Genomic DNA, 13,474 nt, shown 5'->3' on the forward strand with positions numbered 1-13,474 from the left:
CAACGTCGGGACGTTGAGTCCTGCTCACAGCATCACTGGATGGCTTTTACGTGTTAAATAGAATATACTTAGGTGGGCTTCTCTAACGTTGAGTGGGGAGTGCTGTGAGTAAGTTGCGATAGGGTGGTTCGGTGTCTAATAAGTCCACACGAAATCAGGTTAAACAACAAAAATAACAATTTACTGAACTAAGTTAAAGCGTACAAGATTACATACAGCATAAGCAACATAATGTCTGGTATCGTGTCTACAGACTAAACTATATCAGTTATACACTAACTCTACTTAAGTGCTAAATGACCGAGAAAGAGTTTACATAGATTTACCGAATACCTCCTAAATGGTCGATGTCGGCAGGTCCGGCTTATACAAATGATCATGGATCTTTGCAGCGGAAACATGGGAGTCAAAATTGGCAATGTAGATATTGGTGGGTAGAACATCGACTGTTCATTCCTCGAAAGGTGTCTGCCCTTTAATTCGAGGTCATGCCCTTTTTATCCTCCCAGATTATGGGAGTAGAATCAGGTGATTTTGATTTAATGTGGTCTAAGGTCTAGATGTGTCACTAGTCCAGCTGATATGGGCCATAACAATTTGATGCCTCGGCCAGGTTGTTGATGCTTTCTTGCATGTGTTACAATTTCTTTTACCGTATAAGGCAAAAAATTTCGGATTTTTTAGATGTCATCAACCAGGTGTTGTGACTTATCTTATAAATTTACTAAAAATATCATTAAAGATTGTTGATGTTGTAAGGATATTTGATTGTTTTTTTTCTATCAGATCAGAGGGTATTGGAAAGGCCAGGTGGTGGGAAAAGAAAGTGAGTTTTTTCCACTTCACAATTAACTGCATATTAATTTTAACTATTTAATTGCCCCAGAATCTCAATGTATATATTTCTAAAAATGAATATACATACAGTGAATATATAGTAATTGTTAACAATAAGACTGGTCTATCTCCAGGAGGTGATAGATCAAAATATAAGTGTAATTAGGAAAATACAAGCTACTATTCAAAATACTGTTTTCAAGATAAAAGAAGATTAAAGTGCTACTGTAATATCCTTTTTTTTTAATATTTAAGAAACAATATGAGATATTTAGTTTAAATTTTTTAATAGATTGCTTCAGAAAGACTACATTTTTAAAGGTTTTGTGCATTTTTTTTCACCCTGGGCAGAGATGTGGGCACAGGCATTATTTCTTTACAAAACATTTGTGATACCACTGAAAAATTAATTATTTTTGATGTTTTTTTTTTAAATCTACATCAAATATATCAGAGAAAGTTACTTTTACATTTTTGTTATGAGATTTTTTATGTTTGACTAATCTTAGATTTTATGTAGATTTGAGAATGAATTAAAAAAAAAAGAACATACAGTATTCTAATAAAGTAATTTAAGGTAAATCTAAAATTGCAGATAACATTTACTAAAAATACACATACTGTGTATAGGGAAGATGCTTCTAAACTCCGAATATGTCAAATGTGGTTTTGAAAGTTTTGTTCAAGAAATTTTGAACTAAAGGCTACAAAACATATGGGCTCCCAAAAGCTGTTGAAGAGAAATTGCGGGAAGAAATTGTTACAGATTGACGAATAACAACTCATGAATTTGCAACAAATCTTAGTGTCACAGACACATATTGTTGAAACACTTCATTCATTTGAAATGGTTGTAAAACATGCTGATGATTGTGTTCTGCATGCCGTTTGTTTTTTTTTTTTTTTCACTTAAAAAACAAACTGAATTGAGTATAATTTTATCTGACAAAGGTAGGCAGCTGTAAGATTTTATTTTATTTTCCATTGGTTACTAATTTTTATCTTAACGAACTTTTTACAGATGAATGAAAAAATTAAAGTTAAAATAAAAATATTTGTTATTAACCAAAACTTTGTTCTAGTGGGTGGTGATTGTTTGGTCGAGTACCTAGGTACTGCTGTATTTAGTTAATGCGATTTTGATATATGTGGTAACATGAAGAAATTTATTAATCACATTAGGCTAATGTCAGATGAGCATGATTTCACGTCTGTCATTTTTCATGGATGTCATGGGATTGCATAAAACCTATGGGAGCAATCAGACAGACGTGGACGCAAAAAATCACATTGTGTGGCATGGATGGACAACGTGATATTAGTCACAAAAATATCGGCAAAGATTAGTGATTACGCTCCGGCGTAAGAACGTAAGTGTATTTACAACAACGCCAATATATTTTAAATTAATTTAAGTAATTAGAAATTTCATCCAGAATGTGTTCTTGCTGATGGAAGTTTCTCCTACAATTTTGAGCATATCAAAGATGATTATATTTGAATCTATCTATTATAGATAGTTCAACCTTCTTAGAAGTACTGTACAGTTCAGATATTGTACTGTACTCATAAAAACTATCTGGCTGATGGGAGTTGTGAAAATGAATCAGCATTTTAACCAGTTTTAATATTTATTAATACAAAAAATAAGATTTTTAACAAATTAATCTGGCTTTCAGATTATTATATAGAAATTAAACTTCAATAAATGTTAAATGTTAAAAAGATGTACTTTTAAAGTTTTACAGAAAAATTTGTAATATGGAAGTTTTACTATATTTATAATTTCATTTTAATATAAAATCTATTTGAATTTGATAATTTTCCTTATAAAAGTCTTAGAAAGATTTTAAATTTTGGATAAACTATATATTGTCAATGATACTGCAGTGAGTTCTGTGTCAAAAAGTGAAAGTTTCCTGGAAAACCAAAAAAGTTCTGATTTTATTTACTTAAGTCGTATTGTCAAGGAGAGAGTTTCTTCATTTCTATTGGTTCCTTACTTACAACCTTTTGTAGGATGTTAAAGTATTTTGATTACAATAATATCAAACTTGAATGTTTTTAACAAATGACTGATATGTCGATGTATTTGTATTTATTATCGCTTTGTTCGTTGGGTGGATTTGATGATATGTCAGCTGTAGAATAATCAAAGATTGAAAAAAAAAATTTACATTTGTTTAAGATTAAAACCCTTATAATATATACATAAATTTAAACTTGTACTTTTTTTATTTATAAATTTTTTTACAATCCATAATTTTGAATTGTTTAAATATAATAAGTATAAATTAAATGTATATTTTTATTTAGCTTCAGCAGCTGTGATTAAATATGTTGTCAAGGGTATAGAATCTACTCAAAAAGAATTTGGAGTTGACGGTGCAAGTTCCGAGGTACAAGAAATAATGACTTACTTGAAAGCTGTTCACGAGTTAAAACATACGACTGACGAACATGTAGCAGCTCGATTAATCGAAACACACGATTTAAGTTTTGAACATATTCCTACTCCCCTGCTCAAATCCAAAGAGGTACAAAAAATAGAAATTGTTTTTTTTATTTAAAGATTAATGAAAAAATGTGTGTATAAAATAAAATAATTTACATTATATATATTGAATTTTTAGAATCATTTTAATGATTAAACATTTCCAAAGGCTTTTGTTTTTAATGTCAACCCAAACTACAAAACTAATTTGTATGTTAAAGCAGTGGTATGTAATCTAATTTACAAATATTCACATCAGTTAAGTTCCTTCTAAATTTCAATTAAATGTGTTTAAAATTGTACTTTATTATACATTTTGAACTATAAACAAACTACTAAATATTTTTGAAATGATTTTAAGCAATGTCTAAAATTTTTAATTAGTCTCAAAATTATAAAACTTAAAACATACATCATACGAATGCATCTGGCAATTGAATATCTTAGTTTTGAGACTGGTAACATTCCAATAAATCAGGTTTTAACCAAGGACATATTTCTTATTATTTATTAAATATATTTTTAAAAGAAAAACCACTACAAAATGTAAAATAATAATTTAGTAGGGAAAATTTTAATATGCAAATTTATCTTTAAAATTTTTTGCTATTTTATTGAAAATTTGTGTTTTAATGTAACATTTTGAATTAGTTCTTTGAATGTTTTAAAATAAATGAATACTTTATTTTATGTAGATCTGGACGTGTCTGATTCAAAGACTACCTCTTCACGTTCTTCTACGTAAATTACCCCGATTACATCGCTTAGGCTTTTTGAAAAATAATACAGCTTTGTTCAAATCATTTATGGAAAGACTTCGCAGTGAAAGTGCTCTTGCCGATGGTCATTTAGGTCCTATAGAAACATTTATAATTGCCCGTCAACATGATATAAGTGGCAAGCTAGATCAAGGGAAACCATTAACAAGATATAGAAGTTCACAGTTAGATGATGCACTTCATAATCTTCATATGGCATCTTTTAAAGTAAGAATTTTTGTTAACTTCTTTTTTGAAAAGATCTCATCAAATTTTCAAATTCTGTTTTAAATTATTTTTTTGCATTATTTTAGAAAATTTTATTAATTTTTATTTGTATCTTTTGTTTAATTAACTGCATCTGTTATATTTTAAATGACTGCAAGAATATCAAATATATTCTACTTTTATGTTTCTTTGTTTTATGAGAAAGATATGTGTTATTATTCATATGAATTCAGATCAGTCATTTTATTACATTAATTCTTTTGATGTACAATTTGAATTTTTTGTTTTTTGGACAAATTGTATTTCTAATTGTAAATTTATATATTTATTTTAATTTTATTCAAATTTAATTCATTGGTACTGATTCCTGCTAAAAAGTTACTGATTACTAGTATTAGTAAATTATGAAATATAAAAAATTAAATATTCTGTAGAAATACTTGTGATAATTTTAATATTTTTTGTGTTTTATAATAAAATTTATATATAAAAACAGTGGCATCAATTATTGATTATATGATAACATCAGCAAGTTTAAGGTTTAGTCAGTTGTCACTATGAAAATTTTAAGTATTTATAACATATAATTTAGTTTAACAATCAGAGATTTATATTTCATTTATCCTATATTTTTATTACAAGAAATTCATTGTGTAATTTATGATTTAGTTTCAAGAAAAGATAAATTATTATTTTAACAGTGAAATTCTTTGCATTTTGTGAGCTGGTAGAACTATTAATTTTGAAACCAAAACTAAAAAACTAGATGAGATAATTGTGATCACAGGGTCGGTACCTCTTTGGTACCCTGTCAGGATGACACCACTGTGTCTTTTCAGACAGACACAGAAACCGTTACATTGTCGCACAAGTAGTTGTGTATGTAGTATTTTAGATTTGGAATGGAGACGGAAGGCGATTTCCGGAAGAAGTGTACTCCACAAGGTTATTCATTTAACAAATACCCATTTATTTAGGCTATATACAGGGTTAAAGGCTATTTATAAGGCCAGCCATAATGAAGAGTGGAAGGAATCGGAGCAGCTCGAGAGAGAGAGTTTACAAAAGTTTCGCGCAACGACAAATACCTGGAGTCCAAGGAGGTCATCGTTAGAGAGTTCCCACGGAGGTTGAGGGAGGTAGAGTTCAGGTACTAATCCACATAGGATGCAGGTATTAATGTTCAGGGTTTGGTTTAGGTCAGGCGGTACTCTCGGTTGGGTTTACTTCAGGTGCTAATCCAGAGTCGAGCTTACTTCAGGTACTAATCCAGATTTGGGTTTAGGATGGTGATGGTGGGATGCACGTACATTGAAAGGTTTACAACTAGGGATGAAAAAGCATTGATCATCATCGCCCCTCCATTTTATACGGGGGGGTCTTTCTTGGGTTTTTCCCATTACTTCATTCGGAGTTTTAGTATTTCAGGCCCAATCAACAAGCAAAACTTGTTGAGTTAAAGTGACACATCAAATGTGTCACTCTCCACAAGGAATTAAGTCCATGGGAAAAAGTTTTAATTACCAAATTAATCAGATAATTTTTTTGAACAGCTAGAAAAAATGTTGTTATAATTTATAAAGAAAAATTGTCTTAAAATGTTCCTTAAATAATAAATGTTTCCTTTAGTAATAAAGGTTTGATCTTCACATAATTGATATGACAGGTGTTTTGTGAGTATTGATGATTAATAAACATAAAATTTGCTTAAAAAATGATAATTGGAAGATAGACAAGTCTAGATGGAGTGACAAACCTGAAAGCTAGATGATAAAAATGAATAACATTTGTGATGAAATGCACTACAGTGAACAGATGAAATAGTTCACTTTCTCCTGAACATACCTCGCATTTTCATACCTCTGGTATTGAAATGTAAGATCTCTAGGGATGTGTGATTGGAGAAGCAGAATACCTTTTGTTTGGCTTTTCTGACTTATACCAAGATTTCCAACTTTTCAGAACTGAAATTTTATACAATGTAAGATTTTGCAATTAAGTTCCAGATTATATGACCTTTAAAAAAATTTCTTGCTTTCATTATTTTTTTCTTGTTTTTGTTATTTTATCTTCAAATTATATATCTTTCAATATTGATTTGATTTTAGTACGCAAGAACTACTCTGCAAGAGATTGCCCCTGACGTTTACTTTGAAGATCCAGGTGATCATCCCATGTTTAGGATTTACACTGATGGTTCCAAGATGGGTGACGATGTGGGAGTTGCTTTTGTAGTTTACTCTGACTTAGGCCACGAGCTTCACAATTGCTTCCATCTAGGTACACACTGCTCAATAGCACAGGCAGAAACTTTAGCTATTCATATGAGCTTAATTCACATTAGGAATAGGAAGGACAAAAGACACTACTTACACTATTGCATTTATTCTGACAGTAGGATAGCTTTACACAGGATTGTGAAGTCTAATAGCCACTTAAAATTCATCCATCTCATACACCGTATTCTCAGACACTTAGACAACAACTTTAGAATAGATTTCCAGTGGGTCCCAGGTCATGCAGGGGTTCTTGGCAATGAGACCGCTGATCGTCTTCCAAACAAGCTGCAAAGATTTCAGTCACTAGTACTTTCAGTTACATTCCTACCTCGTACATCAACAATCATGTCAAGAAGCAAATCTTCATTCTTTGGCAAGACAGCTGGGACCGTGAACTGGTAGGCTCACCTACACTTTCATCCCCAAGGTCGACGCTACTGTGATTCTTCACCACTTTTACCCAAGTTACACCCTCACTCAGCTACTTACAGGACACTGCAACTTTAAGCAATACTTGCATAGATTTAACCTTGGGGACAATCCACAATGCGATTGTAGTATTCAGGAGGACCAAATACCACTTCACTTAGTTTTTTGCTACAATAGGTACAATCACATTAGGGATAGTTTAATGAGAGCTGCTATTCTTAAAGGGTACAACTGGCCTTGCAACCCACACCAACTCATTCACATGCATACAATGTTCCATCATCTACTTGTATTCATATCCCTTAGTTGGGCTCATGAGAGCACTCACTCTGGGACATGGATGGCAATTAGCTTTCCCTTGCTTTGTTTCAACTGCCAGTATATAGCTGTCTTTCAACTTTGTATTTTAATTCTTATTTTCTGTCTTCTTTTTCAGTCTGAATTCAGTTAGTCTTAGTTGTAAGTTAGATTAGGGACTCTTAGCTTGGTTTCTGGTTAGGTTATGATAGGTTAGGTTAAATTAGATTAGGGTTTGTTAGCTTTAGTTGTCTGGTTAGGTTTACCCTAGGTTATGGTAGGTTAGTTTAATTAGTAAGTTAATGTTTTAAAATTAAAAACAAATAAATAAATAAATAAATTTTTGGGGTCTTGCTCATTTGTCTTGTCTTGTTTGTCATTGTATTCGTTTGCTTTTCATGCTGTCTATCTAGCTGTTAAGTAGTATTAAGATTTGCAATCGCATTCAGTTTTATTGGTATTAAGTATATGTCTTCCTACTAACAGCCACTTGGCACTAACTTCTACATTTAGCTATTTGTGGCAGCACTCAATTGTTGGTGTTCACTACACTCATGTTTTCTTTTAAATCCTTCAGGAGACTACGGCCTTGCAGACTAAAAACTGCACGCCAACATCAAACATAGAGGGTACTGTAGCCATATGTACATCGTTCAGAGGGATCCTACCTTTCTCTACTGTCTGTCTCCTCTCCCTCCTTTTTCCCCTCCCCTTTCCCTTACCCTCTTTTCTGCCAGCTAAACATCTCAAGTACAGCCAATGTGTTTTTTGTTTGTTTGCAAGAGATAACTTGAAATAAGGGAAATGGTTAGTGGCACAATCTCATGCTTTGTTAAAAATCTTCAGAACAATCTTACATGTTTTGGCCAGCATAGCTGTAATGAAATAACTAAAATCTGCAACAGTAAACTGCTTTGTTCTTTGAGGTATTTTAAGTGTCTGAATATCTACTGTTGCAGTTTTTATATTGTAAGATTTTGTTCTGAAGTTCTGCAAGAATGATGCAAAGTTTGCCTGTCAAAAATTTCTTAATCATCAACAAAAATAAAACTTTCATTGTTCTGTAGCAAGCACAACAGTAAATTGTTTTTATTTGACAAATACTTTTTTGATTAAACAATCCAAAATTTTTAAGTCAAAATTGTTTGAATTTTAGAGATACTTTTGATTATTCTTTGCTATATTTCTTTGTTTCTGAATCATATTGAAGATTATCTGGTTTCATCACATCATTTATGAACTTTTAGTAAATTTCCATAAGGAAACCTATAAGCTATAATTAATGAAAATGTGTCAATTTATCACTTCTAATAATTATATATTTGTACCTTTTAGACTTACTTCTGACTCCAAACCAAAACAGTGCTTATTTCGATATAATTTCTTTCACTAACGTTTTCAAACCCCAGGTTCTTCCTCAGGTGAACAAAAAATGGACAAAATATTCGATGGAATGAATCTTTCGTTCCATCAAATATTTTGTCCATTTTTTGTTCACCTGAGGAAGAACCTGGGGTTTGAAAACGTTAGTGAAAGAAATTATATTATTATAAAGAAATTAAGAATTATTAAGAAATTATAAGCACTGATTAAATTATAAGCACATTATTAAGACTTATTAAGAAATTATAAGCACTGTTTTGGCTTGGAGTTATAAGTAAGTCTGATATTTTACAGTGTGTCTGGATGTTTTTGTATATTTGTACCTTTTTGTTATAGGTATAGTTGGTTTCCAATTACAGGTCTGTTATGACTTTTTAATGCTCAAAATCAGCTGTTTTTGCCATTTGAAACTCAAAACCACTTAGTTATTATAGTTGTAGAAACATTTATTGCAACAAAAATAAATCACACAGTGCAAGATCAACATTTGACAACAGAGTTTGAATGTTTGGAGCATACAGATTGGTTTACAAAATCACAACCATTTCATGTATTTGGCAGGTTTTGGATGACTGGCAAACATCACAAGTGCATGTGAACTCAAAATGTTTGTTTCAGTAATTTCTTATTGGATCAAATGTCAGATCTTTCTAGCATACATTTATACATGATCTGGTAACAAAGTGTTGACATACATGACAATTTGTTGACAGTTCTTCAATGGATGGCATTGCCAGTTTCTTACTTAGGTCTTTGACGAAGATCCACCGGATATCTGTGCACTTTGTATTTTCTGGATTGTTCTCTGACTAAGTAATGTATGCAGCAAAGGTCTGTCATATTATAAAACAGTCAATGGCCACCTTATAGTCTATTTTGTTTTCTATTGTGTGATGATTTTATCCATGTCAATGACTCCGTTTTTTACTTTATTGTAGTAAAGTATCATTTTTGGTTTGTTCTGAACCACTTTCATCATTGGTATAACATAACATAACATTTAATTTTTTGGGAATGTAGAAGCAAATATTCATCTTGTCTTTGCTAAATCCAAATAAAGATGAGATTGTCTTATGTGATTTTTTAACTAATATTTCTAGAGAAATTTAAGCTTTATTCTTCTTCAGAGTAACCATGGTCATGAAAAAATTATAAGCAGTAATGTTTCTTCCTAAGTTTTTATATTGGTAACACTCCTGCTGCTGTTTGTAAGTCATTCTAAATATAAAATTAAAATTATACCCAGATAACACACAAATTCAAAAATCAAAACAAACTTGCCTTCTTAAATTCAGACTTTTTTATTTTTTCTGTAAAAAACACTGCAACTGTCTTATAAGTATGTTATTATTATTTATTATTATAACATTTACAACCACCACAATAATAAACATCCAATTTTACAATAAATAAATAAGCAAACGTCTGCACTCGTGAACAACATACAAAAATGCATTTCTGAGAAGTGTTGCCAGCCCTTAAGAGAAAATGTCTTCAATAATTTTTAAAACAAACAAAAAAACATTATGAGCTTATAACACTGCTATTTTCCATAAACAATGCATTATGGTACAATTGTACCAAGTTCCTTGTTGATGTATAATTTCCTATCTGCTCACACAAGGGTTAATTTCAGATTAATTTTTTGGAAATATGTTTGTATTATCTATTTTCATTAGAAATTTATTACTACTATTTAATTGAAATATGTTATTACGTAATATTGTACAGTAATCAGATACTTCCTGATAAGATGTTAGTTGGAGGCCCATCAGTGACCAAGCAGTTCATTCCCTGAACACTGGGAGTTTGGTCGTGGGTTTATGCCTTGCCAGGACAGGCTGGCCATATAGATTTTTCCAGGTTTTCTCCTCGTCTGTAATGCCTGAACAGGGACCGGTTACCCTTAAAAAGACCTCCCAGAAGGCATTTTCCCCTAGGCAGATTGCCCAAGTGTTACGTTGCCGTAACTTGACTAAACAGTTGGAATTGAAATTGTTATACATTGGAACCTGGTTAACTCAAAGTTATTTTCTCTTCCCAATCATCTAGCATAAGGATTTACATGTTAAATCAAACTGGTTAACTCTAATTCATTGAACTGTTTAACTTGAATGAGGTTTTGATACAGTATTTTCATAAATTCTTCAGAATTTTAATTTAAATAAAATAATGTTCATCTATTGAATAAATTAACCTTAAATTTTTTTTTTAAATACAGGAACTATGTACAACTAAAAGTAAACATTGTGTCACATGATGGGAGTTGGTAGCTTCCAAACAGCATGTGTGTTCTAGATACCGTAACTGCCATTTGAACCTGCTTTTTTCAAACATCAGCAATCAAGTAAATTGCTGATGGATTGCTCTGATTAGCTGATGTAATAAACAAATGGATTATTGATAAATTAATTTAAAATAATGATTATAGTCCAATTTTATGTAAAAATTTTAACCTTTGTGGCAAAATTTAAAAATCAAATGTACAACACCTTTAACATATCCAGTACAAAGTTTTTAATAGCTTAATAACGTTTTTGGCTGCGTTAATCAGCCTTCGTCGGTTAAACGAATAATAACAGCGAACCAAATTCGAATTTACAAAAATCCGCGACTGCACATAGACAAGACTATGCTACAAACAGAATGAAAGAAGAAATTAATAAACAGCAATAAATACAGGAATATGATAAAACCGTAGTAGATTTTCTCTCTTTCTCGTGCCAAAGCGTAACGTTATTCGACAAGTGACTTCCAGGCAGATGATAGGCCATCCACATCTCTGTGGTTGATGCAAAGTGTAGAGAACTGTGCTTTATGTATCTCTATTTTTTCCATGTATTTGACAGCCTGCCTGGATCGACTGGCTCTTATGATGGAGGCCTTATCCCAGTGTACCGTTATGTCATGTTGTCTAGCAAAAGTCGCTAGGACCGTGCTGTCACTGCCACTGTTTACCGAGTACTTATGCTCTTTTATCCTCTGTTTCAGGTTACGTAACGTGGCGCCTATGTACACAAGGTCGGTGTTAAAATGATGATCCTTTATCGGTATCGAATATACCCCTGTTAACTCACTCGAGCGATCTCTCCTCTTGTCGTTTCTCAATGGTCGGTAAATTGTTGGATTATGCTTGTAAATTACGCGCAGGTTCCTCTCCCTGGCCACATTTTTGGCAACCTTATTAAGAAAGGGCATATAGCTCAACACAACCGTTTTCTGTGGATCTCCGTCGTTGTGCTGCCGGTTATTCTTCTGCAATTTAGTAATTAGACGATCAACGACACTCCTTTGGTAACCATGCTGTGCAGCCACCCTTTGTATGTAGGCCAATTACAATTAACAATAAAATTTAAAAAATATGACAATCACAAAGAGTGGTATGTTTGTGATAAAAAAATAAACAGATCAAGTCTAGATGTAAAATATCACAACTTGAAAAATTCTTACTAAATAAACACTTAGGTATAAACAGCTCAACCATTCAGGAAAGCATTTCTCAGTTGCTTATAACCATTCAGTTAAGTATTATTGAGTTTCTGGATAACACCGAGAGATTTACATTAACACAACAATTCTATCTAACAAGATCTATGATAACATGGATAGTTTATTATGGATCACCAATAACCAATGCACAAAATCTTGAGTTCAAGTTAAAAACCTCTACAACTGGAAACTTTCTAACTTGATGTCCGAATTTTTTTTCTCAACCAATTTGAGTTTACCAGGTTCCACTGTATTAACTTATTTATATATTTAAGGTGGACCTTAAGTTTGGGAAAGGCTATTCTTTACAATCATAATGATTTAATATAGATTTAAACACTTCACTTTAGAAATCGTTGAAAATTTATGCTTTTTAATTTAATTATTGTAATTATAATGACCAATATAATTTTTCATTTTTATCTCTATCAATATGTAAAATTATCAATCAATGAGATTGTACTTAAATACCAAATGATCATAATTAAATTTTTCCTAGTCTTAGCAGTTCAAATGCAATCAAATCCAGAATGGTGACATTTCTGTAAAACAAAATTAGTACTAAAACTTTCCCACTATAGTGCTTTTAGAGTTGCAAGCAATGAAAAAGTAGTTGCCTTTGCATAAACATACATGTTGCAGTCAAGTTCTGGATGTAAAGTGGCCACAGCTGTTGAATCATTAAAAATTTATCATTTTATTTATTTTTATACATCAAATTTGGCAATGTCTCAAAGACAATATATGAAATCCCTACAAGAAACAACAATAACAAAAACATATAAAAACATGTGAAACGGTAAATATTATTTACAATAAAGCAGTTTTTCTTTACAGAAATGGGAGAAATTGAAGAATGGTTTATCTTCAATTTGTGAAATCATTGAAAATTGTTTACCTGTTTTATGACAATTGCAATGCTGCAGCTGCGTTATGAGCTGTTGCCATTGACTCTTCATGTTCTCAGAAGAATGATCATTCAATGTGAGAAAACTCATCATCAACCCCATTGAACTCTAGTTCAATGGGGTTGAGGATGCAAACCTAACACTTTATAAGTTATTGAAGGTGCAATTGAAGATTGGAACAAAACATTACTGAAAAAATGGTTATTGATAACTGTGAATTGCTTTTATGCTTGCTTCATATATATTTGCTTATTGAAAATAAAAATTTAAAGAATTACGATAGTTTTATGACCAAAATTAAAATTACATTCTTTGTAGTTGAAATGTCTAATTTTGCTCTTAAACTCCAGAAATTTGTCCAATTGGTAATGA

General features: G+C 31.5%; 1 protein-coding gene across 1 annotated transcript in view; it reads left to right on the forward strand.

Annotated features, from left to right (window-relative positions):
• LOC136990193 (RNA-binding protein RO60) overlaps window positions 1-13,474 on the forward strand; it is a 54,291-nt gene that overhangs the window by 25,058 nt on the left and 15,759 nt on the right. Inside the window, exons 3-4 of the mRNA XM_067288562.1 lie at window positions 3,154-3,374; window positions 4,027-4,317. Of these exons, the coding sequence (XP_067144663.1) occupies window positions 3,154-3,374; window positions 4,027-4,317 (512 nt within the window). The remainder of the gene's footprint in view (window positions 1-3,153; window positions 3,375-4,026; window positions 4,318-13,474) is intronic.

Source organism: Centruroides vittatus, unplaced genomic scaffold (assembly GCF_030686945.1).
Source record: "Centruroides vittatus isolate TY-2023 unplaced genomic scaffold, ASM3068694v2 scaffold_861, whole genome shotgun sequence".
Taxonomy (NCBI): Eukaryota; Metazoa; Arthropoda; class Arachnida; order Scorpiones; family Buthidae; genus Centruroides; species Centruroides vittatus.